At 41.8% G+C, this 26167-nt stretch overlaps 1 protein-coding gene across 2 annotated transcripts in view; it reads right to left on the bottom strand.

Annotated features, from left to right (window-relative positions):
• The window catches only part of RASA3 (RAS p21 protein activator 3), a 303463-nt gene that overhangs the window by 202319 nt on the left and 74977 nt on the right, over nt 1-26167 (bottom strand). For both annotated transcript variants that reach the window (XM_077482700.1, XM_077482701.1), the window contains exon 2: nt 2088-2205. In XM_077482700.1, coding sequence (XP_077338826.1) covers nt 2088-2205 — 118 coding nt within the window. The remainder of the gene's footprint in view (nt 1-2087; nt 2206-26167) is intronic.

Raw genomic sequence — 26167 nt, 5'->3', positions numbered from 1 at the left:
GTTCATGCAAGACAGCCCAAGAATTTACAGGAACTGGAGGCTTTTTGCCAAGTTTACCATCTGAGAAAATAAAGAGCCTCATCCAAAAATACCACAAAAAACTTAAAGCTGTCCTTGATGTTAAAGGGGGAAAAACATGATATTAAGAACTGGGGTATGTAAACTTTTGATCAGGGTCATTTGGGTATTTTCTGCTGTCATTATGATTTAAAAAGAGTAAACAAGTTGATTGATAATAAATGGCTTCAGCCAAACACTAACCATGAGTAAAAGAAAATTTTTTGTGTTATCATTCATTTTCTCTGAAAAATGGCCAAGAAATCATAAATGTAAACTTATGAGCACATCCCCCCCAGCATGCCCCGGGACTGTGATGTCATAAAGGGGCGGGGTCATCGTGTGACATCATCCGGTGACCACACCCCATACCTATATAAGTCACCGCGCACAAAGAAACGAAGAAGGGGGACAAGACCCCCGAAGTCGGAAGAAGAGGGCGGCGGCGAGGAAGAAAGCTGGACTCCTCCGCTAGTAAAAGAGCTACAAGAAGATAGCGGAGGAGTCCGGCGAGAAGACCCCCGAAGACGGAACACCCCCGGAGCTGTGCAATAAACTATTTTATCTTGTGTTTTTTTTGTACTTTATTTTACAGGTGAATGGGTATTCACATAGGGTGGGGGACCGGTATCCGGGGGCCCCCTTATTAAAGGGGGCTCCCGGATTCCGATAAGCCCCTCGCCCGCAGACCCCGACAACCAACGGCCAGGGTTGTCGGGAAGAGGCCCTTGTCCTCATCAACATGGGGACAAGGTGCTTTGGGGTGGGGGGGCCGCGCGCCCCCCCTTCCCCAAGGCACCCCCCATGTTGAGGGCACACGGCCTGGTACGGCTCAGGAGGGGGGGGGCGCTCGCTCATCCCCCTTTCCTGGCCGGCCAGGTAGCGTGCTCGGACAAGGGTCTGATGTGGACTTGGGGGGACCCCCACGCCGATTTTTTCGGCGTTGGGGTTCCTCTTTAAGTCCATACCAGGTGGCGGGGCCAGCGACGTCTCCTTCGCGGGCCTCGCCTACCTGGAGACCCGCTCAAAATGAGCGGACTTTTCTCCGGGCAGGAAAAGTCCGCTCATTTCAAAAGTACGGCGGACTGGCACACACACTGCCAGATTGTCCGCCGAAATGCGAGTCCGGCGGGAAGATTGGAGTGCAAAACTACTTTCTAAGTCCACTGTACTTTCGGGTCAAAAAAGTATGCCGGAGCCTCACAGGGGGGATTGTCCAGCGGACTTGAGTTTGCCGGACTTTTCCACCCGCTTGTTTGATCGTGTGTACGCGGCATTATCAGCATCTTGATATGACACACCTGTGAGGTGGATGGATTATCTCGGCAAAGGAGAAGTGCTCACTAACATAAATTTAGACAGATTGGTGAACAATATTTGAAAGAAATAGGCCTTTTGTGTACATAGAAAAAGTCATAGATCTTTAAGTTCAGCTCATAATAAACATAAATAAATAAGCACAAAAGTGTTGCGTTTATAATTTTGCTCAGTGTGTATATACATATATATATATATATATATATATATATATATATATATATATATATATATATATATATATATACTCTGTATATATATTTATTTATTTTAAAAAAAATGGAAACAGAAGAAACATAGAAGAATGAAATCCATGTGGTCTATCAAGTATGTATGAATGTGAGTTAGAGACCTTAGATTACAAGCTCATTGGGGCAAGGACTGATGTGAATGTGTAAAGCGTTCCGTAAATTGACGGTGTCATCAATTTACGCAGCGCTTTACACATTCACATCAGTCCTTTCCCCCATGAGCTTGTAATCTAAGGTCCCTAACTCACATTCATAGATACTTGATAGACCACTTGGATTTCATTCTTCTATGTTTCCAATAACATGATAGTGGTTCCAAACCGTATCTATGCCACCCAAATAAAACAAAAGTTATTCTTTTTTAATTGCAGTTGTGATTTATTGCATTGTTTTGTACATTTTTATTTTTACTTTTTAAATAAATCTTCTACACATTAGTTCTAAAAACTTTTTTAACCTTACCAGAGTGACTTCTCTACTATCTTGGTCCTGAACACTTCCTCTTGGTCTAGGTTCACAGTACAATAACAATCTCGCATTTTGTTTGGTCCTGGATACGAAGGGAGATTTTTTGCTTCACCTACAGTGGAAAGAACAAAGCCAGTTTTATTACGGGCTGATAACAAAAACAACAGTATCAGTATTCAAATAATGTTTCCCAATAAAGCAGCGCTGCTTGATAAAAAATCTTGTAATCATGGTGCACAACCATATAATCCATGTCAACATTTTTCGTAACTGTGGCTGTTGGCTGGTGAGCAGTGTCTTTTCTAACATACTTACATAGTACAGACATTGGGGTTGATTTACTAAAGGCAAATCCACTCTGCACTAGAAGTGCACTTGGAAGTGCAGTCGCTGTAGATCTGAGGGGAAGATCTGAAATTAGGGGAAGCTCTGCTGAATTTATCATCCAATCATATGCAAGCTAAAGTTCTCTTTTTTATTTCTCTTGCATGTGCCCCTCAGATCTACAGCAACTGCCCTTCTAAGTGCACTTCTAGTGCAGAATGGATTCGCCTTTAGTAAATATATATATATACAGCATAAACTTTCACACTTTACATAACTTTCTTGTCCGGTGATGCATTCTGACCTCTCCCTACTGCAGTAGCATGCCCATTTTTAACACAACTTATGGCTAATTGGGGTAGAAAATAACCATTCTTCTCTTTTATTTATTACAGGTAATTTTTATATCGCCGTCAATTTAGGCAGCGCTTTACACATTCACATCAGTCCTTGCCCCCAATGAGCTTGTAATCTAAGGTCTCTAACTCACATTCATACATATGATAGGGACAATTTAGACAGGAGCCAATTAACCTACCAGCATGTCTTTGGCGTGTGGGAGGAAATCCACGCAGGCACAGGGAGAATATGTAAACTGTATAGGTAGTCCTGTGGTTGGGATTTGAACGTACGACCCTAGTGCTGCCAGGTGGAAGTGCTTATCTAACTACTGCTTTCCACTACCAAGTTCTGCTGGATTTTTATGATGAAATGTTGTTTAATTCCTGCTTGATGTAAGTGCAATATTCTTTCAAATAAATACTATGTGAATGGATTTACACTATGCAGAGAATCTTTTTACTTTTATGATGACTGACATACTACATAAGAAGAAGTTTCACCATGATTGATGTGGAATTGGATGTTGGGTCTACCATACAGCATTTAGTGTGGGAGAGCTTATTCTCCTGAGTCCTATCTGACTGTTAAGAACATTTGAGTCCACACAGTCTGGTAAGTGCATTTAAACCTCTATATCAGTGGTGGCTACACACCTGGGCGTCTTCTTGATTGAATAAACAACGTTTTTTCTTCTATCAATATTGAAGTTTAATCCACTTTAAATATTTTCTTTATTTGATCTCACATATGGACTTTTTTCACTTTGTCAACTGATATACGCTGTATAGGCGGTGATACCTTATTGTGTTTATTTTGATTTGTTTGACATGATATAACATTTGTTATACATTTGTTAACATTGATACATATTTTCGATTTTGCATTTCTGATACAATGTTACTTTGTTTCAACTGTTTATACATAGCGCAGCACTTGTTAATCTCTTTTTGCTATTGCACAATGATATTTCGAGTTGTGGTGCTTGCAGTTGCTCAGTTGGTTAAAAGCATAGTATACTTTTAGAGATTATTACAGGTGGAAGTGCTACCCACTTAGCCACTGTGCTGCCCCATATGTTTAATCTGATTTTATTATAAGTTCAAAAAAAGAGAGCATGTATACTGAACAAAATAGAAAGCAGTTATCCATCACTTCAGAAACACCACAGAATTGAATGCTCAGGTAGAGATAATCTGAAGGCAACGCAGTGAGAAACAAGTGTTCCATCTCACAGTATTATATAAAAGAAAGACTTGATTATTTGTTTGCTCTTTATGCCACCAGAATAAAATTAAAACAAAACAATCCAAATGTAGGGGCTCAAATGTAATTGGACAAATGAACATAAATCAAATGTTAATTTTTTATATTTTATTGAGAATCCTTTACTGGCCACAACTGCCTGAAGTCTGGAACCTATGGACATTATCAAAGACTGGGTTTACTTCTTTCTGATACTTTGCCAGGCTCTAACTGCAGCTGTCTTCAGTTGTTTCTTGTTTGTGGCTCTTTCTGCCTTTAGTTTTGCCTTCAGCAAGTAAATTGCATGCTCAATTGGGTTAAGATCAGGTGATTGACTCTGCCATTGCAGAATAGTCCACTTCTTTTCCTTCAAATGCTCCTAGGTTGCTTTTGCAGTGTGTTTTGGATCATTGTATATCTGTACTGTGAATCGCCGTCCAATCAACTTTGCTGCATTTGACTGAATCTGGGCGCTGACAGTATATCTCTAAACACTGCAGAACTCATCCAGCTGCCTCTGTCACATCATCAATAAACACCAATGACCCAGTGCCACCGGAAGCCATGCATGCCCATGCCATCATACTGCCTCCATCATGTTTTACAGATGATGTGTGCTTTGGATCATGAGCTGTTCCAAGTCTTTTCCACACTTTTTTCTTCCCATCATTCTGGTAGAGATTAATCTTAGTTTTATCCATCCAAAGAATGCTTTTCCAGAACTGATCTGGCTTTTTTAGATGTTTTGTGGCAAAGTCTAATCTGGCTTTTCTATTCTTAAGGCTTATGAGTGGTTTGCACCTTGTGGTGAACCCTCTGTATTTGCTCTCGTGAAGTCTTCTTTTGATTGTAGACTTTGACAATGATACGTCCACATCCTGGCGAGTGTCCTTCACTTGTCTGGATGTTGTGAATTGCTTTTTTTTTTAGCATAGAGATCATCCACCGCTGTTGTATCCCGTGGATGGCCTTTTTATGTTGCTGAGCTCACCAGTGCATTCTTTTTTCCTCAGAATTTACCAAACTGTTGGCCACTCCTAATGTTGCTGCTATCTCTCTGATGGGTTTGTTTTATTTTTGAAGCCTTACAATGGCCTGTTTCACTTGCATGGACAGCTACTTTGAACACATGCTGTAGGTTCACAGCAATAGATCCAAATGCAAATACCACACTTAGAATCAACTCCAGACCTTTTACTTGATTAATTGATGAAGAAATAACAAAGGAGTAGCCCACACCTGGCCATGAAACAGCTTTTGATTTAATTGTCCAATTACTTGAAAAAGGGGGGGGGGGGGGGTGGCTAGTCTTAAGAGCTGTAATTCCTAAAGCCTTTTACTGATGTAGATGTACATACCCTCAAATAGATGTACATACCCTTAAAGTAATCCTGAGAGTTTGCACTTTCAGCCCATGTCCATTATTTAACTATGCGTTCACTATGTTTTGGTAAATACCTGAAAACTCTAAAATTGTACCTGTGTCCAAATATATATGGACTTAACTGTATATATACACATATGGATCAACTATGGGTATGGAATAGTGTATATATGGGACTATATCATTTTTTCACCTTTTGTTGGCTGGATTTGTGTCTTTTTTCAACCAGCCTAATTATGTGGCTCTATTCTGCCAGTAATCACAAAAGACAAAGAGACAAAGCACACGCCAATGTACTCTACATTCTAAGTACTATATATATATATATATTGTAGTATACGTACTGAGAGAGAAGTCAAACCAGTATACTTTTAGAGTGAGAAAAGAAAGAAGTAACCTGGAGAAAAAAATTCACACAGGTGAATATTTAAGCTTTATAGAGATTTGGACACAAGACACCACCAAGTCAAGGCCAATGTACAAAACACATTATGATTAAGATGCCCCTATAAAACAATATTTCTTAGAAAGAAAGTCATCACTGTTCTTGCATTCAGCTTATGGAATTATAGGTGATCCCAGATTCCTAGTATACTCCTCTGTAGGCATCTTCAAGCCTCAACAGGAGAGGCTAGTTCACATTTCTTCTACATTTTCCATCACAAGAAAAGGAAAGTACAGTACACACGCAGAAATAAAAATAGACAGATTTGTAACTTGAACCCAGATGTCTATCATAGACATAGTCTATGAGAAAATATCCATTCAGTTCCCTCTGTGCAAAGCATAGTGCATGCCAGCATATATTCTTGGAAAAGATCTAGACAGCTCAAGCTACAAATCCTCATATCACTAAGCAATTACACATTAATCCCAGCTGGGTGGCCACGATGTGGACCTGCTGTCAGTTCCGAGACAGCAGCTCTAGTCAGCTGTGCCACCTGAACACAGCACTCTACTCATTGCCAGCAGGGATTAGACTGATGAAAGACGTAAATATTCCTAAACACTCTATAGGCACTGCCCTCTTATAAAGCTTCTTGTGGAGGCACTTCTGAACACGCATATAACATAAAGGTAATAATGCTGCACTGGAATCATCACTGTCTGACTGCATATTGTAGCTGTGGGCTCAATAAAATATTATAAGTTGGTCTTATTATCCATGCTTTTGTAATCTAATGAACTTCATTGAAAGCTTATTTACTGAACAATAAGCAGGGTATAATTTTCTTTTTGTAATCATGACATCACTTTGTGTCATTTTTTTATTTTTTTTTATAAAATTCTTTTTATTAAAAATTTTATTTTGTACCATTTTTAAATGACCAACAAGATAACCATAGAAGGCAATCAGAAATAGTTAATTGGCATGACTGTGCCACGAGGCTGAAAGCTGGTATTGGCTACTCTGGAAAATGACAAATCATTATGTGTTCAAAAGCAAAAGGGCCACACATCGATGATCACACTTGTTGTCAAATCACACTGCATTTCAGATTCTTTGACTAAAGCCATGAGGGCTAAAAGTGTTAGCCCTGGGGAGTATCACATGTGTTATTGGACAAAATGGATTGTGTGACTTGAGTAAAACAGCTTTTAGCACAGTGACATCATCATTGTGTAATCCTATTGCTTTTGGACATGTGGTACACTGAGCGGAGACACTCAATATACCTGTGGATGGGAGAAAGGTGATCGTTTTGAAGTGATGTTACCATTGATTCCAGCAATGCATTGGGGTTGATTTACTAAAACTGGAGAATGCAAAATCTAGTGCAGCTCTGCATGGTAACCAATGAGTGTTTAACTTGGCTTTGGCAAAAAAAAAAAAAACTGGAAGCTGATTGGCTACCATGCACAGCTGCTTCAGATTTTGCACTCTCCGGTTTTAGTAAATCAATCTGATTATGGGTTTGTGAATATTGTAAACGTTTTAACTTCTAAAGTAGCAAAACCATAAAGATCAACACAGTTTACAAATTTACCCAAACAAATAATTTTTTTCCCTCTGGTAAGTAAAACGTAGGTAGAATCCATAAGATTATAGTTTGACTTGTCCTTACAGTATATAATCTGTATTCCTCCAAACCACAAATTACTATGCAATCAATCAGGCTACTACAGTAAAATGAACAATCATTTAAGTCTTTATTCACACTGGTGTGAAGTTTGTTTGTATTTGGATGAATGAGTTCTGGTAGTGTCCTTCCCCAGAAGACGGTCAGTTCAAATGAGTAAAACCGATATCCATTTACATATGTTAATGTTTAGATTCATTTAGAAAGACCTGAGTAGCCCACACATCCCAAAATACAATGTAGAATCCAGAATGGATGACCTTCTTGTTGACCTTTTAGCTCACTTCCCATTTTTTTTGTAATGTGGTTAGAAGTTTTTGCACTTTGTAATTCTCAGGGTAGAAGGGTGAGAGAAAACAGTAATACCCATAGTATACCACCACAAGCACGGGCTTAAAAACTCAAGTCAAGGTCAATTTGAAATAAAAAAAAAACTTAAAGCAGAACTTCACCCAAAAGGTGAAGTTCTGCTTTTCCTCCTCAGCCCCCCAACCACATTTGGAATGTTTTTTTTTGGGGGGGGGGGGCAAGTACCTGATTTTGACTGGTACACACCAGCTCCAACGCTGCAGCGTTCTAAGTGGAAGTTCATCCTTCCCCTTCTTCCCCCACAGCCTCTTGGGATACATCACAGGTCCAAGGAGAATGCAGGACCATTCACTGGGTGCAGCTTGGCTCGCACATGCGCAGTGGGCAGCTGGCTGTAAAGCCACAAGGAGTCACAGCCGGCTGCCCACAGTTAAGATGCCGGCATCTGCACCTAGAGGCTGGCAAAGAGTTGGGTCGGGTGAGGACATCGCTGGATCTTGGGTCAGCTAAGAGTGTGGTTTTTAAAGTCAGTAGCTACAGTATTTGTAGCTGCTGACTTTTACATTTTTATTTAGAGACTGAAGATCCTCTTTACGGTGAAATTCAAAATGGTTTAAGATAGATGCCTTTCTCTCAGCTGTTCCACAAGCCGTTTCGCTTCTGTCTTTCATTTACCAATATAACAATACATTTTTCCTCCATCACAACTCAATTTCAATTTTAGCTTATAAAAAATCATTGTTGCGTCACCTTTTCAATGCAGCATAGTCTTGCATACCGGCACTGTGGAAGTCAGCCCAACCTCTGACAGTATGATAATGCATCAGAAGAGCTGAGGATATCAGGGAGATGGAAAGTCTCACAAGCTCCATTAAGAACATGCACACCAAATTTAGAAATACCTGGTTTTATTGGATTGAGTTTACATGCATAGATGACTTTAAATGACTACTGGCTGAGTAATTGAGTTGCTTTCTGGAACAAGCTGAGACTAAAGGGGGGTAGACCCCAACTTCACTTGTGTGTACTCTGGCGGGTGATATCCACTCCCACCCCCTTTCTTTACCCCCTTATTCCCTCCTCCCCCTCCTTTTTTTTCCTTCCCCACTTTTACTATCCTGTTTCACCCTCATTTTGGGTGGATCTACCCATTGCTTAGGCTATGTGGGGTCTTCTTAGGCATTCTACTGTGTCGTGACTGCTTACCGTTGCCCCGTAGCATGATACGTTTTTAGTTCTTGAGTGCCTATGTTCATCGCACTCTGTATTGCACAAATCTTAACTTGAGCCACGACCAGCCCCCCCCCCCCCCCCCCTCCCCGTTTTATCGCCTGAAGGGGTCATCTGTGTATCCTGTGTCATAATATGCTCCAAATAATATTACTTTAGTTTTATGTATGTGATCAGACCTCACTGGCGCAGCAATGAATATCATACTGGTGTATCGGTAAACCTTGTGTTTTTGTTTTACTATTCTTTACTTCTGCTTTTTGGCTGCATTGTATTGAAAACCATAAATAAATAAAAAAAATAAAAAAATAAATAAAAAACAACAATTAATTCCAGAAGATAAATAATTGCTGTGCGCAACTGCACTTCTTCTGTTCTTGACACTCTATATAAATGCAACCCATTATTACAAATGGTGGTATATATAAAGCTGGCCATAGACGGATCAAAACCATGTGGGCCAAATGTACCCAAGTTGATCGATCCATCAACTTGGGTACAACCAGCCTGTCAGATTTTACATGCAATTATTGCTATGGGCTGTTATAGCCGCTAGTAATGATCACTGTGTTCTCCAGGTGGGGATGGCCAACCCTGCCTGGAGAACACAATGGCTCTGTGGGAGGGATTCCCCCATCAACACTGACCGTGTTAGGGGAGAATTGAGCAATTTTCTTTCCTGCAACCTATGGCTGGCCTTTGGTCATATTAGGCCAATGATGTCAGGAGCAATACTGCCCCTTTGTGTATATGAAGCTACAGGGCAGCCCACAATTTATTGGCGCGGCACTGACAACGTTTGGAATGAACCCAAATTCATCCCTAGACAGGACCACTAGTGAAACTGAAATCAGCCACACCACTATACAATAAACAGAAATGAAGGGAATGCATGATGTACAGCGCAACCGAGAACTATGGTCTGATAAAACCTAAAACCCGTAATGAGTTTTCAGGCCGTACCGCACTGTTGCAGGTTGGTGCACAAAAGTCAAAAAGGGATAAAGGGGATTAGTATCAAAGGGTTTCTATTACTTTGCAATTAAATGCTTGTAAAAACACTTTCTTGACGGTTCCAGCACACCAGTCAGACCAATAAAATGAGTATCAGTGCAATGAGACAGCTAAATCATCTGGTTTACTGAACAGGAAATGTTGCAGACATTATCAAGCAGTGTTCCTGAAGATCTCCAGTCATTCATTGATAATGCTATCTAAGAAACAACGACAACATAACTCATCCAGAAAGTCGATTGTTCATTGGACATACTTTACCAATGACACTTGCACTCAGAAAGGGTAGTGCTTTTACGGTGCCTCTGGATGTTAGGCTGTGGTCTTTTAGGATTCCATCTGCGTCAGGCAACTTTCATGAACTACAGATGTCTGCATATTAAGAGATTTTCTCCGCCATACATTATACAATTTTCCTTTAGATTTACCAAAACCATATAATATGTGGTTATAACTAAACACTTTTAATTTGTATGCAATCAGGCAGGCCCTTTTACTACATAGTTGAAGGTAAATCTGGTAAAACTGAATAAGAAAACTATATAATGTATGGCCAGCTTAATTTCGATTTAGTTCTATTAACTCATTGGCACTGGCCACATGCACATATGCGGCCTCTTGGTGGGTGGGCCATGGCAGCGCATATTTGCATGAATTGGTTTGAATACAGCTGTGCCAAGAGCGCGTGCCCTGCGCACTCCTGAAGGGAAGGAGGGGTTTGCTAGAGATAAGCACGTCCTTCTGCTTGCATGCCTGAGCTAAGGGCAGATGGATTCCAGGAAGTTCTCTAACTAGGCGGTTGCCTAAGGCCTTGCACTCACAGGGGCCTCGCGGCCACCTAATTTGTCTAACACATTACCCCAGTTTTGAGGGACAGGGGACCTTAACACTGCTGTGCTCAGGCAGCATTAAGAGCCCTGTCTCACCCTGGTGGGCCTTGTGGTGGCCAAACAACTGATTTGCAGGGTGACTTTATTTTAGATGTGAAAAGACACCCTAACACTGCTGTGCACAGGCAGTGTTAAGAACCCTGTCACACTCATTTCTTGCATTACCTAAGACTTCTGGCACTCCGCCCTACAGCCAATGAGGGGTGATATTGCATCCGCCCACGCCACCCCTCCCATCCACCGCACTATAATCTCAAGCTGGGAAGGCCTGCGCCTGCTGCGTAGCTGACAGATGGACAGACAGAGGGTAAGTAAAAGTTACACAGTTCATTTTTATGACTTGAATTATTTTTACCATTATGGGCGTTAGTGGGGCCTCATGTCTAAGGTTTACCTAAGGCCTCACGAAGCCTAAAGCCGCCTCCGATGCTAGGTCATGTTTTTCAAAGTGATTTATTAGCAAAATAAAGCATGGGGACATGGGGGGGATGGGTGTGTTTGCTTTGAATAACAAAAATGTAAAAAATAGTGTCTTTGGTTTGTGGTGCTCAGATGCAGTGCAGAACTGCTTTAAAAGGTAGGTGTTAATACCTAAACTTCTACTTTAACTGACCCAGAGATGGCAGGTCCGTGTCCACTCAGTTAAGGCTCCACACTTGTAGGACTCGACTTCGGAGTACAACTTTGATGCAACTTTGAATGGGTGCAGCTTGGATACGACTTTTACTTTGTCCCATGATAACGAGCAACTGTTGAACACAAGTTGCATTGTATAGCATTCAGGTACAACTTTCATACAACTTCTGAGGGTTAACATTGAAGTCTGTGGCCCTCAAGATGCAAAGTAGTGCATGAACTACATTGAAGTTGCTACAACGTTAAGTCACGTATATATGAACGGGTATCATTGGAAAACATGGGGAATGACTTGCCATGCAACTTTGATGTCCAAAGTTCAAAGATGTATACGGAGATGAAACCCCCCTTCCGTTTTGTCTTTTGCAGACTGGATCAGATCAAAGGTAGGCGGGTGTAAATGGACAAAAGTCCGGTCCATAGGGGTGAATAGACCACTCGACAAGGTCCACCTGAAAAACTGACATGATCGTGTGAAAGGGGACCTTAAACTATAACATTTCTTAGAGGATTTTCTTCACACCAGCTGAAATTTCAGATAAAACACAAAGTGGGAGTGCCTTCACTGATCAATAACCACACACACAAAAACAAAATCCTCCATAACTTTCCCTGAATCTTTTGGTATATGCATGAGGAAATGGCTGTACCTTTTCTATGACTCAGTCCTTATCTGCATACTTCTCTGGGTCAGTGACTCAAAACTATTCAAGCAAAACAGCTTGACAGCTAAGCAATTTTCACAAGGAGAAATCAGCAATGGCAGCCCCCACATTTCTCTCAGAATAAGTTTCCCTCCAGCCTGGACCTCGGGGACCACTAGAAGCACAAGGAGCACAGCTGTGCTTAGTAGTAACATGTGGAAGAGGACCACACTTACCCCAAAAGAGCAGAGGTTTTAGGTTTAATCTTACCACATTAAACACTGGCAGTATTATCTACGGTTTTATCATCTAAAAAAATGAATGGCCAGCCATTGAAAAAATGATAAACGCTGTTTATATGTCAAGCTATAAATGGAGTAGAACATGTGGTTCACTGGGTGGGCTCTATTTCCTTTGTGATCCTGACAACACTTTGCTTTTATTTATAACGTAACACCTCATGAGTAACAACATAGTACTGTATATACTCAAGTATAAACCAAGTTTTTCAGCACATTTTTTAGGCTGAAACCCCCCCCCCCCCCCCTCGGCTTATACTCGAGTGAGGGTCTCGAGTGAGGGTGCAGCCTCACTGTGCCCATCTGCTGCCTCACTGTGCCCATCTTCTGCCTCACTGTCCCATCTGCAGCTGTGCGTCTGATAACTAAAAGTGCACGTGTCTCCCGCTGTGTCATGCAGTCTGTTCGTCAGCCGTCCATTGTAACAAAGCCTCGCCTCCTCCTCCTCACAAAAAAAAATTGCAAATCGCCATTACTAATAAAAAAAAAAAATTAATAGTAAAAATGCCATAAATCTATCCCCTATTTTGTAGATGCTATAACTTTTGCACAAACTAATCAATATACGCTTATTGCGATTTATTTTACCAAAAATATGTAGAAGAATACATATTGGCCTAAACTGAGGAAGAAATTTGTTTTTTTATATATGTTTTGGGGATATTTATTCTAGCAAATAATAAAAAATGTTGCTTTTTTTTCAAAATTTTCGCTCTTTTTTTTGTTTATAATGCAAAAAATAAAAACCGCAGAGGTGATCAAATACCACCAAAAGAAAGCTCTATTTGTTGGAAAAAAGGGACATAAATTTTGTTTGGGTGCAACGTCGAACGACCGTGCAATTGTCAGTTAAAGCGACGTAGTGAAGTATCACAAAAAATGCCCTGGTCAGGAAGGGGGTAAATCTTTCCTGAGCTAAAGTGGTTAATAGTCGCCGAGGAAATAAATCCATTTTTCGTGCATCCAATGCCTTTGTAAATACAGATATTACCTCATAAAAGAAGCATTACATCATCTAGTATATCAATCTGGTATATCAAACCTGATCCTTGCTGAACCAGCCGAATTTTGATCCATCTATGGCTAGCTTAAGAGTTATGAGAACCTAATAAATCCACAGTTTTCTAAAATGACATTGAAGCAATGTTATCTGGTCCATTTAGACGCAAACAATAAAGGAAACAAAAAAAAAGCCACAAACAGCATTGCTCATTTGAGGAATCTCATGAACTAATGATTACTCATCTCTCCCATTCAAGTGAATAAGGTGATTCATTTCTTAAAGGTAATACAACACAAATAAATCGCACTCTCCCAATCAACATTAATTATTTTTGATTCTCATTCTGCTATCATTAGTAAATAGATAGGAAAGTATATCATATTTACTTTTTTAGACTTTTTTTTTTACATTTCTTCAGTTACTTCCTAGCTTCTTGCCTAGGCAAATTATGTCATACATCCCAGGAGTCTTTAGGACAGGAGGAGAGGAGGAGGGGTGTTCTCAGCTAAGCACACTCTCCTGCTTGCATGCCTGAGCTATAGGCAGATGGATTTCAGGTAGTAAATGCTTCATGAATTCCTTACTCAAGATGGCCACAGCCAGAAATGCTAGGGGGTTATTTCAAAGTGATTTCTCAGCAAAATAAAGCATGGAGACATGGATGGATGGGGGAGTTTGCTTTGAATATTAAAAATGAATAAAATAGTGTTTTTGGCTTGTGATGCTCAGATGCAGTGAAGATCAACTTTAACCACTTCCCGGCCGGCTCCCATACATATATGGTGGCAGGTTGGCTCTCCTGCGCAAATCGCTGTATGTGTACAGCGGCTCCTTTAAGAGCCATAGCAGGCGCACGCGCGCCCTCTGCACGCGATCGTGGGCACCAGAGCTAGAGCGGGAATTTGTGCGTGTAAACACACAAATCCCTGTTCTGACAGGGGAGGATAAACAGATCGTGTGTTCCTACTAAGTAGGAACAGCGATCTGGCTCCTCCTCTAGTCAGTCGCATCCCCTCACAGTTAGAACCACACCTAGGGAACACACTTAACTTCTTAATCGCCCCTAGTGTTAACCCCTTCCCTGCCGGTGACATTTATACAGTAATCAGTGGATTTTTATAGCACTGACCGTTGTATAACTGTCAGTGGTCCCAAAAAAAATTCAAAAGTGTCGTAGATTGCCGCACTAGTAAACTAAAAAAAAATAATAAAAATGTCATAAATCTATTCCCTATTTTCTAGACGCTATAACTTTTGCACAAACCAATCAATATACGCTTATTGTGATTTTATTTTACCAAAAATATGTAGAAGAATACATATTGGCCTAAACTGATGAAGAAATTCGTTTTTTATATTTTATTTGGGGATATTTATTATAGCAAAAAGTAGAAAATATATACATAAATTGTCGTTCTTTTTTTGTTTATAGCAAAAAAAATAAAAACTGCAGAGATGAGCAAATACCCCCAAAAGAAAGCTCTATTTGTGGGGAAAAAATGACGTCGATTTTGTTTGGGTACAACGTCGCACGACTGTGCAATTGTCAGTTAAAATGACGTAGTGCTATATCGTAAAAAAAAATGGCCTGGTCGTTCAGGGGGCAAATACTTCTGGGGCTGAAGTGGTTAAGCAGTGGAAACAAGCAACCATGTTAGAAGGCAACATAAAAAGTCTGTGCAAGGTCGGATGTGAACGTATTTGAAGCTATTGGTTAAAGAGGAATTCCACCTACAAAAAAAATATTAAAAGCCAGCAGCTATAAATACTACAGCTGCTGACTTTTAATAAATGGACACTCACCTGTCCCGGGGTCCAGCGATGTCAGCAGCCGAGACTGATCGATCGCTCGGGTCTCGGCTGCTGCTGCCGCCATTCTAGGTGAGGAAATCAGGAAGTGAAGCGCTGCGGTTTCACTTCCCTGTTCCTTACTGCACATGCGCGAGTCGCACAGCGCACTAGGAATGGTCCGCGCTGTCTCTGGGACCCATGTGTGTCCCAGCAGACAGCGCGGCAGGACAGGAAACGGCATAGACTACCGTGGGAGTCTATGCCCGGAAGTCGGTGCAAATACCTGTCTTAGACAGGTATCTGCACCCCCCTGAAAGGTGCCAAATGTGACACCGGAGGGGGGGAGGGTTCAGGTGAGTGGAAGTTCCACTTTAGGGTGGAACCCCGCTTTAAGAAGCAAGTCTCTTTGGATTACATGGGATTGAAAATCAGAAATCAAACATGTTACAATGAGTTTGCAAAAGTTCACCCAAAAGTGATATTTTAGTTACAATTAAACTGGAGTTGCAGTCCTCCAAATCATTTTTTTAACACTCCGCAATAATTGTGTACACTTAACCTGCAACATTTAGATAAAGTCATATATGTTGTCCTTTTAGTTTATGTTTAAATCATGGAAAACTAACCAGATCTCGGAAGCAGGCAGGTTTCATCTCTGCTATGGGCATCTGAAGCCCTCTTCTCTTTATTTCCAGGATTCGGTGCAGCTGGCTACCCAGCATACACCTTCCAATCACATGCCTGTGCAGTAATGCCATGGTGCGGCGCTCTATTCTCATGATAGGTTGGCGTTCTTGTCATTTCCAGCCTGGAAATAACGCAAGATTTCGTCACTAGACGATTCGCATGGACTCCTGAGACAGATGATGCCGATATCCCAGGAGTCCATGTGAATTGCCTAGTGATGGAATCGCCCAGGTGGCTGCAGACAGAAGTTCTGTAGAAGATGTGGGCAAAAAAAGTATTGCCTTTCAAAAAACATTCAAATGGGCATGACAATGATTGGACTTCTACAAAATGGGTGGATTGCCTATTTAAAGCCCGATTAACTGATCAGCCTCCGATTACTTCTTGTAGTCTTCGATACTCCAATAGGGTAAATCCCAACTCTATTCTTGTCCACCAGTGAAGTTTCCTGCCTACAACTTTGTGCTCTTGTTGCATTATTCATATTTTGAAATTAATGAAATTCATAATCATATATTGAAATTGAATTACTGGCTGTAGCAGGTCCCAAGAAGTCAAGCACAAATATCTCACAAAAAGAATCCTCAAGTCAACATCAAGTGGGTAAACGCTCCAGCATCCATCAAAAACTGAAATATCAGTTTTGGCTGGCCAGACCTTTTAATTAAAGGGATAACCAACTTGACATGAAAGTGTATAATATATAAAGCAGAACTGAACATGTTTACATTCTTGGTCTTAATGGTTTCCTACAAGCCTTAAGCATCCTCTAGAGTAACATTAAAGGCCATCTAATATGTCCCGGGAGATGTAGAGCTGCTCTGAGAAAGCAGACTTGTTCTGCCCCACTGTCGAACAGACGGATTTCTAATCACCGAATGGGTTATGTATCAGATGAGTGTGTATGTCCATAATGTTGTTGACAGGGCATACACCACTGGTCTGCCTCTTTGCTGTCTTTCTCCAGACTCTGGATGAATTATCAGAACATTAATAGAAACTTGTAAACAGGTTTTATATATGAGATGAAGGCTATGCTCTACTGCCATGGTACGTCTCTGTTCCATTTTATTTTTTTAAAGCTCCATGCACACTAGGCTTAAAAAAAAAACGCTGCTCCTAGATGGAGTTTAACGTTGTGCCTATAGAAGCAACTAATGTTATTTCATGTGTCCATGCACATTAGGCCATTTTTAAGCTCAGCGTTTAGAAAAAACCCTTCTATTTTGCGTTTTCTTTTAGAGTGGTTTTCTGGGAAAAAAAAAAAATGCTAAACACTCCTAAATGCTCCTAAACGCTAGTACAAAAAAATGATCAAAATTAAAAAATTTTGCTCCATTGACAATTGTGCGACTTGTCATGCAACTTTGGATATCAAATTTGCATGACAAGCCGTTTCCCATGTTTTCCAATGATACCCATTCATATACGCGTGACTTAAAGTTGCAGCAACTTCAAAATAGTTCATGCACTACTTTGGTTTGACTTTCATGCAACTTGAAGGCCATAGACTTCAATGTCAACCCCTCAGAAGTTGCATAAAAGTCATACCTGGATGTTATATAATGCAACTTGTGTGCATCAATCCAAAGTTGCGTCAAAGTTGCACTCCAAAGTGGGCGCCACTTTGGAGTCCTACAGGTGTGAATGGAGCCTTATTCTGCCAAGAACACTGGCTTTTTTTAAGCTAGGTGCACATACAATTTATATGATGTACTATTGATTTTAGAATGCCTTATCCTGGCAGACACTTAATCCATTCACGGGCATTTATACAGTTCTGAACTTTCATTAGCTATTTTATAGAGACATATCTTTAAAGCGGAGTACCACCCAAAAGTGGAACTTCCACTCTTTGTACTCCTTCCCCCCTCCGTTGCCACATTTGTCTCCTTTCAGGGGGAGGGGGGACAGGATACCTGTCTTTCACAAGTATCCTGTGCCCACTTCTGGGAGCCTCAGCCGCAGGCATTTGCGTCATCGCTGGGGCTCCCTCCTTCTCCGGCTGCCGGGCCAGTAGGAGAGAGGAGTGGAGCCTCACGAATGCGCAGCAGGGTTCCCGGCGTGAAGCCATGAGGCTACACTGTCAGGTTCCCTTACTCGCAATGGAGGAAACATGCACCCCACAGCTGATGGAAATATCAGCTGCGGTGCCAACATCGCTGGACTCCAGGACAGGTAAGTGTCCAATTATTAAAAGTCAGCAGCTGTAGTATGTGCAGCTGTTGGCTTTTAATTTTTGCAGTGGTGGGTGGACCTCCACTTTAAGCATATAGACTTGTAACAGCCATGGTACTTGGACAATACTGAGTAGGCTGGTGGGGAAATCTCACTGCTTGTACTACTGGAGTCACAGAGAAGTATAAAAGCATGTTATTCAAATGGCCTGGAAACAACCAAAAATAAAATATCCGTTTGAGGTGAGAATCTGCCTTTAACAATGCGTTTCTAAATATGATGGTCAGCATCTCTATCATTATTTGCAAGGTTTTTGGGCTTCTACAAGACTACAATGAACTCAAGCAACAGTTTGGAAACTAGCTGCAGTGGTTTTCAGTAGGTATACCTTTTCAGTTAATATTTTACATTTACCTGAAAGGTACATTTTATGAGTATTATGTAGAGGGGGTATGTCACTTTCTTCCACTCAGGTCTCAGATTACACTCAGCTCTCCTCTCTGAGCTGTGCAGTGTGCAACATCAGATCTCTGCCCCCTTGCCTCTGAAAGCTCAGAAAAGTTGTGTAAAATCTGCACTTTAAACAGATGTAGAGAAACGATGGCTGCAGATAAACAGGTACAGCGTATGTAGGAGGCTTTGTTTCATCTCTGTGTATGACCTGAGGCTAATCACCTCACTATGTGTGTATATGTAAGGGTTTACAACCACTTTAAAACCCCCAAACGTTATATATTTTCTGAAAGCAGAGACCCTGTCAAATAAAATGTCAGAAGTGGCAATTTTTGTTATGCCACATGTAAATGACTGTTTACCAAATCTCCATTATTAGTAAAAAAACGCACTCAACGTAATTTTAGTGAATGTACAAATGAGATTTTTATCTGACATGGTGCCTTTGGAGATTGGTATGTATCTGTGCATCTCAACAACTAAATAAAAAATGTAAGAAAAATATTTTAGTGCACACAAACACAATGTAATCCCGTTTTTTGGTAAAATATAAAAGTTGATTTCTTGTTAAAAAATAAATATATATATAAAAAATTAGGTTATGTTGGGTAAACACATGCCGAATATGTCAAGCCTAAAATTGTGTGCACCCATGGTTTTTAAAACAGGTTACCAATTTAGAATTAACCATGAATAGTGGCCCTACATTAGTACTCTCACTTTGGTGTGTGCAATTTTGTATGCATGCCCACCTGATGCAAGCTTTTGCATTTGTATGTGCTTATACGTGGGGGTGAGGGGCTTTTAAAAAAAATGGGTGTTGTTTCAATTATTTCATTTTAGACATTTTTTATCGAAACTTTTTTTTTTACTTTTTTTGGTTTTTTTTGTTACTTAAAGTGTAAACAAAACTTTTTTTTTTTGTTTTGGATAGAGTGGAGTGGGTTTAGACTGTTAGGCCGCGTACACACGGGCGGACTGTTCGCCCAACTTTGTCCGCTGAACAGTGTTTCAGCGGACAGTCCGCTCGTGTGTGGGCTTCAGCGGACTGTTTCAGCGGACAGTCTGACGAACAAAGTTTTTCGGAATTTCCGTAAGACTGTCCGCCCAAACTTGGTTTCAGCGGACAGTCCGCTCGTGTGTAGGCTCGTTCGACAGACTAAGTTTCGCGCATGCTCAGAAAGGATTTACACGGCGAAGGTTGCATTGCAGTGTATAGGACGTCGTTTTTCTAGTCCCGTCGTACGTGCCGTTCACGTCATCGCGCACGCTTTCAGCGGACTGTTCGTTCATCGTGTGTGGTCAAGTCCGTTCATGCAAATTTTGAGCGGACTGTTTGTCGGATTGTTTGACAAACTAAGTTGGGCGAACAGTCCTCCCGTGTGTACGCGGCCTTAGTCAGTTTTTATTTCTGTCTTTGCCCCCGTTTAGGAGATTCTCCCTCTCTATTTGTCCTGTTGACCATTATCATTGAAAGTGAAAGTAGAAGAAAATCCTAAATTTTGGGTTTTCCCCAGAAAAGTAATATAGGGGAAATCTTCCAATGGGGGCACCAGTTCTGGGGACCTCGTGGTCCCCAAGAAATTCCCTTAATTTGCAGGGATTTCTTCTCAGTTTCTGTTTGGCTATGGGACAGGAAGTGAAAAGAAATCTCCGCAATGAGACAGAGATTGTGAAAAAAATCTGACAGGGGTTATAACCCTCCCTTGCTCTATCTTGCTCTGAAATGGAAAAAAAAACATGTTTTGCTTATAGTTCTACTTTAACTTCATTGCTATCACAATGGGGAGCTAACAATCTCCTTAGTGGTAGCAAAGTGCAGGAAACAGGTCCTCTTTAAGCCAGCCATAGATGGAGTCATTGCTTTTACTGCAACCACAGTTACTGTTGATGGGGGAATCTCTCCCGCAGAGCCTTTGTGTTCACCCAGGTGGAGGGGGAGGGGGCAGGGGGAATCCGCCCCCGCCGGGAGAACACAGTGGGGGTTATTTACTAAAGCTGGAGAGTGCACAACCTGGTGCAACCCTACATAGAAACCAATGTACAGGTTTTATTGTCAACGCTTAATTTAACAAGCTGAAGTTAGAAGCTGATTGGCTACCATACACAGCTGCACCAGATTCTGGGTGCTCCAACTTTAGTAAATCTCCCCTAGTGTTTATTGCTAGTGGCTATAACAGCTGCTAGCAAAAATCACATTTGTCAAATCCGACAGGCTGGTTGTATTGGTCGATTAACTCGATTACAATCAGCCTGCCCACACATGGTTCGAATCTCAGCTGGTCCCTGTTAAACCGGCCTAGATTCGAAGCATCTATGGCCGACTTTAGGGAGATATCAGGTAACTTATGTACTCCGATGATGGAGCACAGACTTTGTTTAAGTGGCTGCTTTCCTGTCAAAAGCCACCGAGGAGCTGAGCACTTGCTGGTTCATACTTCACTGGGGAGCTGAGCACTTGCTGGTTCATACTTCATTGGGGAGCTGAGCACTTGCTGGTTCATACTTTACAGGGGAGCTGAGCACTTGCTGGTTTATACTTCACAGGGGAGCTGAGCACTTTCTGGTTCATACTTCACAGGGGAGCTGAGCACTTGCTGGTTCATACTTCACTTTGGAGCTGAGCACTTGCTGGTTCATACTTCACAGGGGAGCTGAGCACTTTCTGGTTCATACTTCACAGGGGAGCTGAGCACTTGCTGGTTCATACTTCACTTTGGAGCTGAGCACTTGCTGGTTCATACTTCACAGGGGAGCTGAACACTTGCTGGTCCATACTTTACAGGGGAGCTGAGCACTTTCTGGTTTATACTTCACAGGGGAGCTGAGCACTTTCTGGTTCATACTTCACAGGGGAGCTGAGCACTTGCTGGTTCATACTTCACTTTGGAGCTGAGCACTTGCTGGTTCATACTTCACTGGGGAGCTGAGCACTTGCTGGTTTATACTTCACAGGGGAGCTGAGCATTTGCTGGTTCTTACTTCACTGGGGAGCTGAGCACTTGCTGTTCATACTTCACTGGGGAGCTGAGCACTTGCTGGTTCATACTTCACTGGGGAGCTGAGCACTTGCTGGTTCATACTTCACTGGGGAGCTGAGCACTTGCTGGTTCATACTTCACTGGGGAGCTGAGCACTTGCTGGTTCATACTTCACTGGGGTGCTGAGCACTTGCTGGTTCATACTTCACTGGGGAGCTGAGCACTTGCTGGTTCATACTTCACTGGGGAGCTGAGCAATTGCTGGTTCATACTTCACTGGGGAGCTGAGCACTTGCTGGTTCATACTTCACTGGGGTGCTGAGCACTTGCTGGTTCATACTTCACTGGGGAGCTGAGCACTTGCTGGTTCATACTTCACTGGGGAGCTGAGCACTTGCTGGTTCATACTTCACTGGGGAGCTGAGCACTTGCTGGTTCATACTTCACTGGGGAGCTGAGCACTTGCTGGTTCATACTTCACTGGGGAGCTGAGCACTTGCTGGTTCATACTTCACTGGGGAGATCAGCATATGGATGTAAAAACTTCACATGGTGAAGGGGCTCAGGGGGGTGTAGATGTAGACATCTACACAACATCTTTACAGCCATCCAAACCACTTCTACAAGAAAGCTGGAAGCTTAGAGGAGAAATACATTTAAACTTGCGGCTTTCTAAAGCTGATTGTACAATTCCATCAAACTATGTACTACAAGGGCCTGCCTGATTTGATACAAATATTATCAGTCATTTAGGTTTGTCCTTGTATTACTGTGCTGTTTTGGTAACTTTAAAGGAGACAACAAGATACAGTGTATGGCCATACTTAACGTAGAAAATCTACATAAAAATGAAGTTTTTAAAACAACTACGCACATTGGTGAGATTATTTGTATGAAAATTACCCCTGTAAAAAGAATATAGTTAGAGAACTCTCCAGGGAAGATTGTATGAAAAGAAAATATTCATTAGGAAAAAGAAAAAAAAATGACGAGGGTTTCCTTTGTGAGCGATTTATGGCATAACCTTGTATCTGACTGCACTGTTTGTTCCTAAGTGAATAATCTCAAGACATTTCATCTCGTGACTGCAAATCAATTTTTCACCCCTCTGAGTTTGCATAATATGTAGAGTTCCTGAAAAAAAAAATGATACCCATTAACGTGCATGGAAACCTTAACAAAGAACTTCTCGTATGTGATTCCTTTGCTCTCTTTAATATACTTCTGGAATCATTTTATTATATCTGTTCGATAAGTGCAACAAAAAACCAACAAGTTGATCTCAATAGAAATCCAGAGCTGTCCTGTGTCCTTTCCTGTGTTATCTCAAAGAGCCATCCTAGTTCTTATTTTGGACTACAGAATAATTAGCCGTTGTATTAATGAGACCTGAGAGCGGGGGTGGTTGAGGCTAGCGGCCAAAAAAGGTTTAAAAACACCCGCAAAGTGCCGCTTTGCCGGAGGTACGGCGGCACTGCTCATTGATTTCAATGGGCAGGGGCGCTTTAGGAGCAGTGTATACACCGCTCCTAGAGTGCTGCGAAGATACTGTTTGCAGGACTTGTTTTATCGTTCTGCAAGCGCACCGCTCCAGTTTGAAAGCCCTCGGGAGAAGAGAGGCTCTTTACAGGCGCTATTTTTAGCGCTCTATCGCCTGTAAAGCGCCTCGGTGTGAAAGCAGCCTTAATGTATTTTATTCTGATTTTTTGTGAAAGACCAACACAAAGTGGAACATACTGTAATTGTGAAGTGGAAGAAAAATGATAAATGGTTTTATACATTTTTTACAAATAAATATGTGAAAAGTGTGGTGTGCATTTGTATTCAGCCCCTCCGAGTCAATACTTTGAAGAACCACCTTTCATTCAATTACAGCTGCAAGCCTTTTTGGGGATGTCTCTACCAGCTTTGCACATCTAGACAGTGACATTTTTCCCATTCTTCTTTGCGAAATAGCTCAAGCTCTGTCAAATTGGATGGAGAGCATCTGGGAACAGCAATTTTCAAGTCTTGCCATAGATTCTCAATTGGATTTAGGTCTGGACTTTGACTGGGCCATTCTAACACATGAATATGGTTTGATCTAAACCATTCCATTGTAGCTCTGGCTGTAGGTTTAGGGTCATTGTTCTGCTGGAAGGTGAACCTCTGCAACAGTCTGAAGTCTTTTGTAGACTCTAATGCTGTGTACACACGACCAGACTTTTCGACGGACTAGGTCCGACGGTCTTCCCGACTGACTTTCGGCCAACGTCCGGCGGACTTTCTGAACGAGCCGACTTGGCCACATACGACCAGACTAAGTCCTTCGAAAGTCCATGAGTTTTAAACACGATGACGTAATCGGGACTAAACAAGGATGTTCAATAGCCAGTATCCAATAGCTGCCATTGTGTCGTATTTGGTCCGTCGGACTAGCACACAGACAAACGGCTTTCCCGATTTTTAGTCCGTCAGACTTGAGTCCATCGGATAGATTTGAAACATGTTCTATATCTAGGTCTGTCTTTTTTTTTTTATATAAAAAGCAGTCAGACTAGCCCACACACGATTGGATTGTCCAACAGACTGATCCCGTCGGACCTAGTCTGCCAGAAAGTCCAGTCGTGTGTACGCGGCATAAGAGGTTTTCTTCTAAGATTTCCCTGTATTTAGCTCCATCCATCTTCCCATCAACTCAGACCAGCTGAAAAAAAAACAACATGCTGCCACCACCATGTTTCACAGTGGGGATGGTGTGTTCAGGGTGATGTGCAGTGTTAGTTTTCCGCCACACATATCGTTTTGCTTTTAGGAAAAAAAGTAAAATTTTGGTCTCATCTGATGAGAGAACCTTCTTCCACATGTTTGCTGTGTCCTCTACATGGCTTCTTGCAAACTGCAAACGGGACTTCTTATAGCTTTCTTTCAACAATGGCTTTCTTCTTGTCACTCTTCCATAATTGCCAGATTTGTGGAGTGCACAACTTATGCCCTGTACACACTATCGGACATTCCAACAACAAAATCCATCAGATTTTTTCCAACGGATGTTGGCTCAAACTTGTCTTGCATACACACACAAAGTTGTCGGAAATTCCGATCGTCAAGAACGCGGTGACGTACAACACGTATGACGGGACTATAAAAAGGAAGTTCAATAGCCAGTAGCCAATAGCTTCCGTCTCGTAATTTATTATGAGCATGCATGGCACTTTGTGCTTCGGAACTGTCTACACACGATCGCAATTTACGCAATCGGATTTTGTTGTCTGAAAATTTTAGATCCAGATCTCAAATTTTGTGTGTCGGAAATTCCGATGGAAAAAGTTTGAAGGAGCCTACACATGGTCGGAGTTTCCAACAGCGTGCTCTGATTGCATCATCAAATTGGTGTGGCACCACAAAGTCTGCGTCGCACAGATTTGAACAGTTCCACTGCCTACAATAGGGTGCGACTTGTCATGCAAATTGACCTGTCAAATCTCATGACAAGTTGCACCAGTTTGAACGGGGGCTTAAAGCGTTACTAAACCTAGGACCCTTCATTCACTATATCTGGTCTCCCACAGTACACAGAACATGAAAATGTAATAGTTTTAGTAATTATAAACTGCTAAATACCTTTTCTCATCAGCACTATATAGCAGCCTTGTGACTTCTATCAGTGTCTGGTTAAAGCTTGTAGGAGGAGTTTCCATTCTACTGTGATTGTCCTCTGAGGCTGGAGGACCCCTGACCCTCTTTCTGGACAGTGATGAATGGACCTGTGCCTCTCTCTAGTAATACACACCAAACTGAGTGTGTGCAGCGTGCCCCCAGTGGAAGAAGGGTAGTATCGAGAAGACAGGATCAAACAGCCTTTTTACACAATGCCAGAGGATTAACCCCTTAGGTTCCTCAGAAAGTACCGTATGTTCCAGCGTAAAAGACGACCTTTTACACTTTAAAAAATGGCCAAAGGTCTGGGGTCATCTTATAGCCTGGGTATAAAATGCCACCTGCTGGATGTCAGCCCACCGGATGTGCGGTAATACTGTATGTAGCTTCAGCTACATACAGCATACAATGTTGAGCCAATCCCCGCAAGAGATGTGATCTATTAATGAATACAGAGCCTACTCGGTATAGAGTAACAACCTCTGTCAATCCGAGCAGGCTACATACAGTAGCCTGCTTATATTGTCTTTGAGAGAGAGAGGGGGGGGCAAGAACTGATTGGAGTTACAGCCTCTGCCAATCCGAGCAGGCTTTGTATTCATTAAAAGAATACATCGCTGACCATACTTCACAGGGTAAATCCATTCACTGATCTCCCATTACTCTACATCCGGCTGTTTGCCTTTGAGGTCCCAGGCACCCAAGAAGGACAGGTGAATCTGGGACATATGACAGGGGGGTGGTTGTAACTCAAAAGTGGTATAGCATCCAATAGGCAATAGTGTGAATCCAGACTCACTCTAGGGGAAAGGAAAAGCATTTTTACTTACCTGGTTGTCTACTCCCCCAGCAGATGGCGCTCCCCCATGTTCTGGTGGTGGACTGTCCCTCAGCGTCATCACGGCCAATGCAGAGCTATGGACCCTTCATCAGTCTTGATAGTGTCA

This window comes from Lithobates pipiens, unplaced genomic scaffold, assembly GCF_037356315.1.
Source record: "Lithobates pipiens isolate NorthernLeopardFrog02 unplaced genomic scaffold, aLitPip1_a1.2 Scaffold_16, whole genome shotgun sequence".
NCBI classification, from domain to species: Eukaryota; Metazoa; Chordata; class Amphibia; order Anura; family Ranidae; genus Lithobates; species Lithobates pipiens.
The sequence above is the reverse complement of the archived record's forward strand: the minus strand, read 5'-3'. Positions and strand labels throughout refer to the sequence as shown.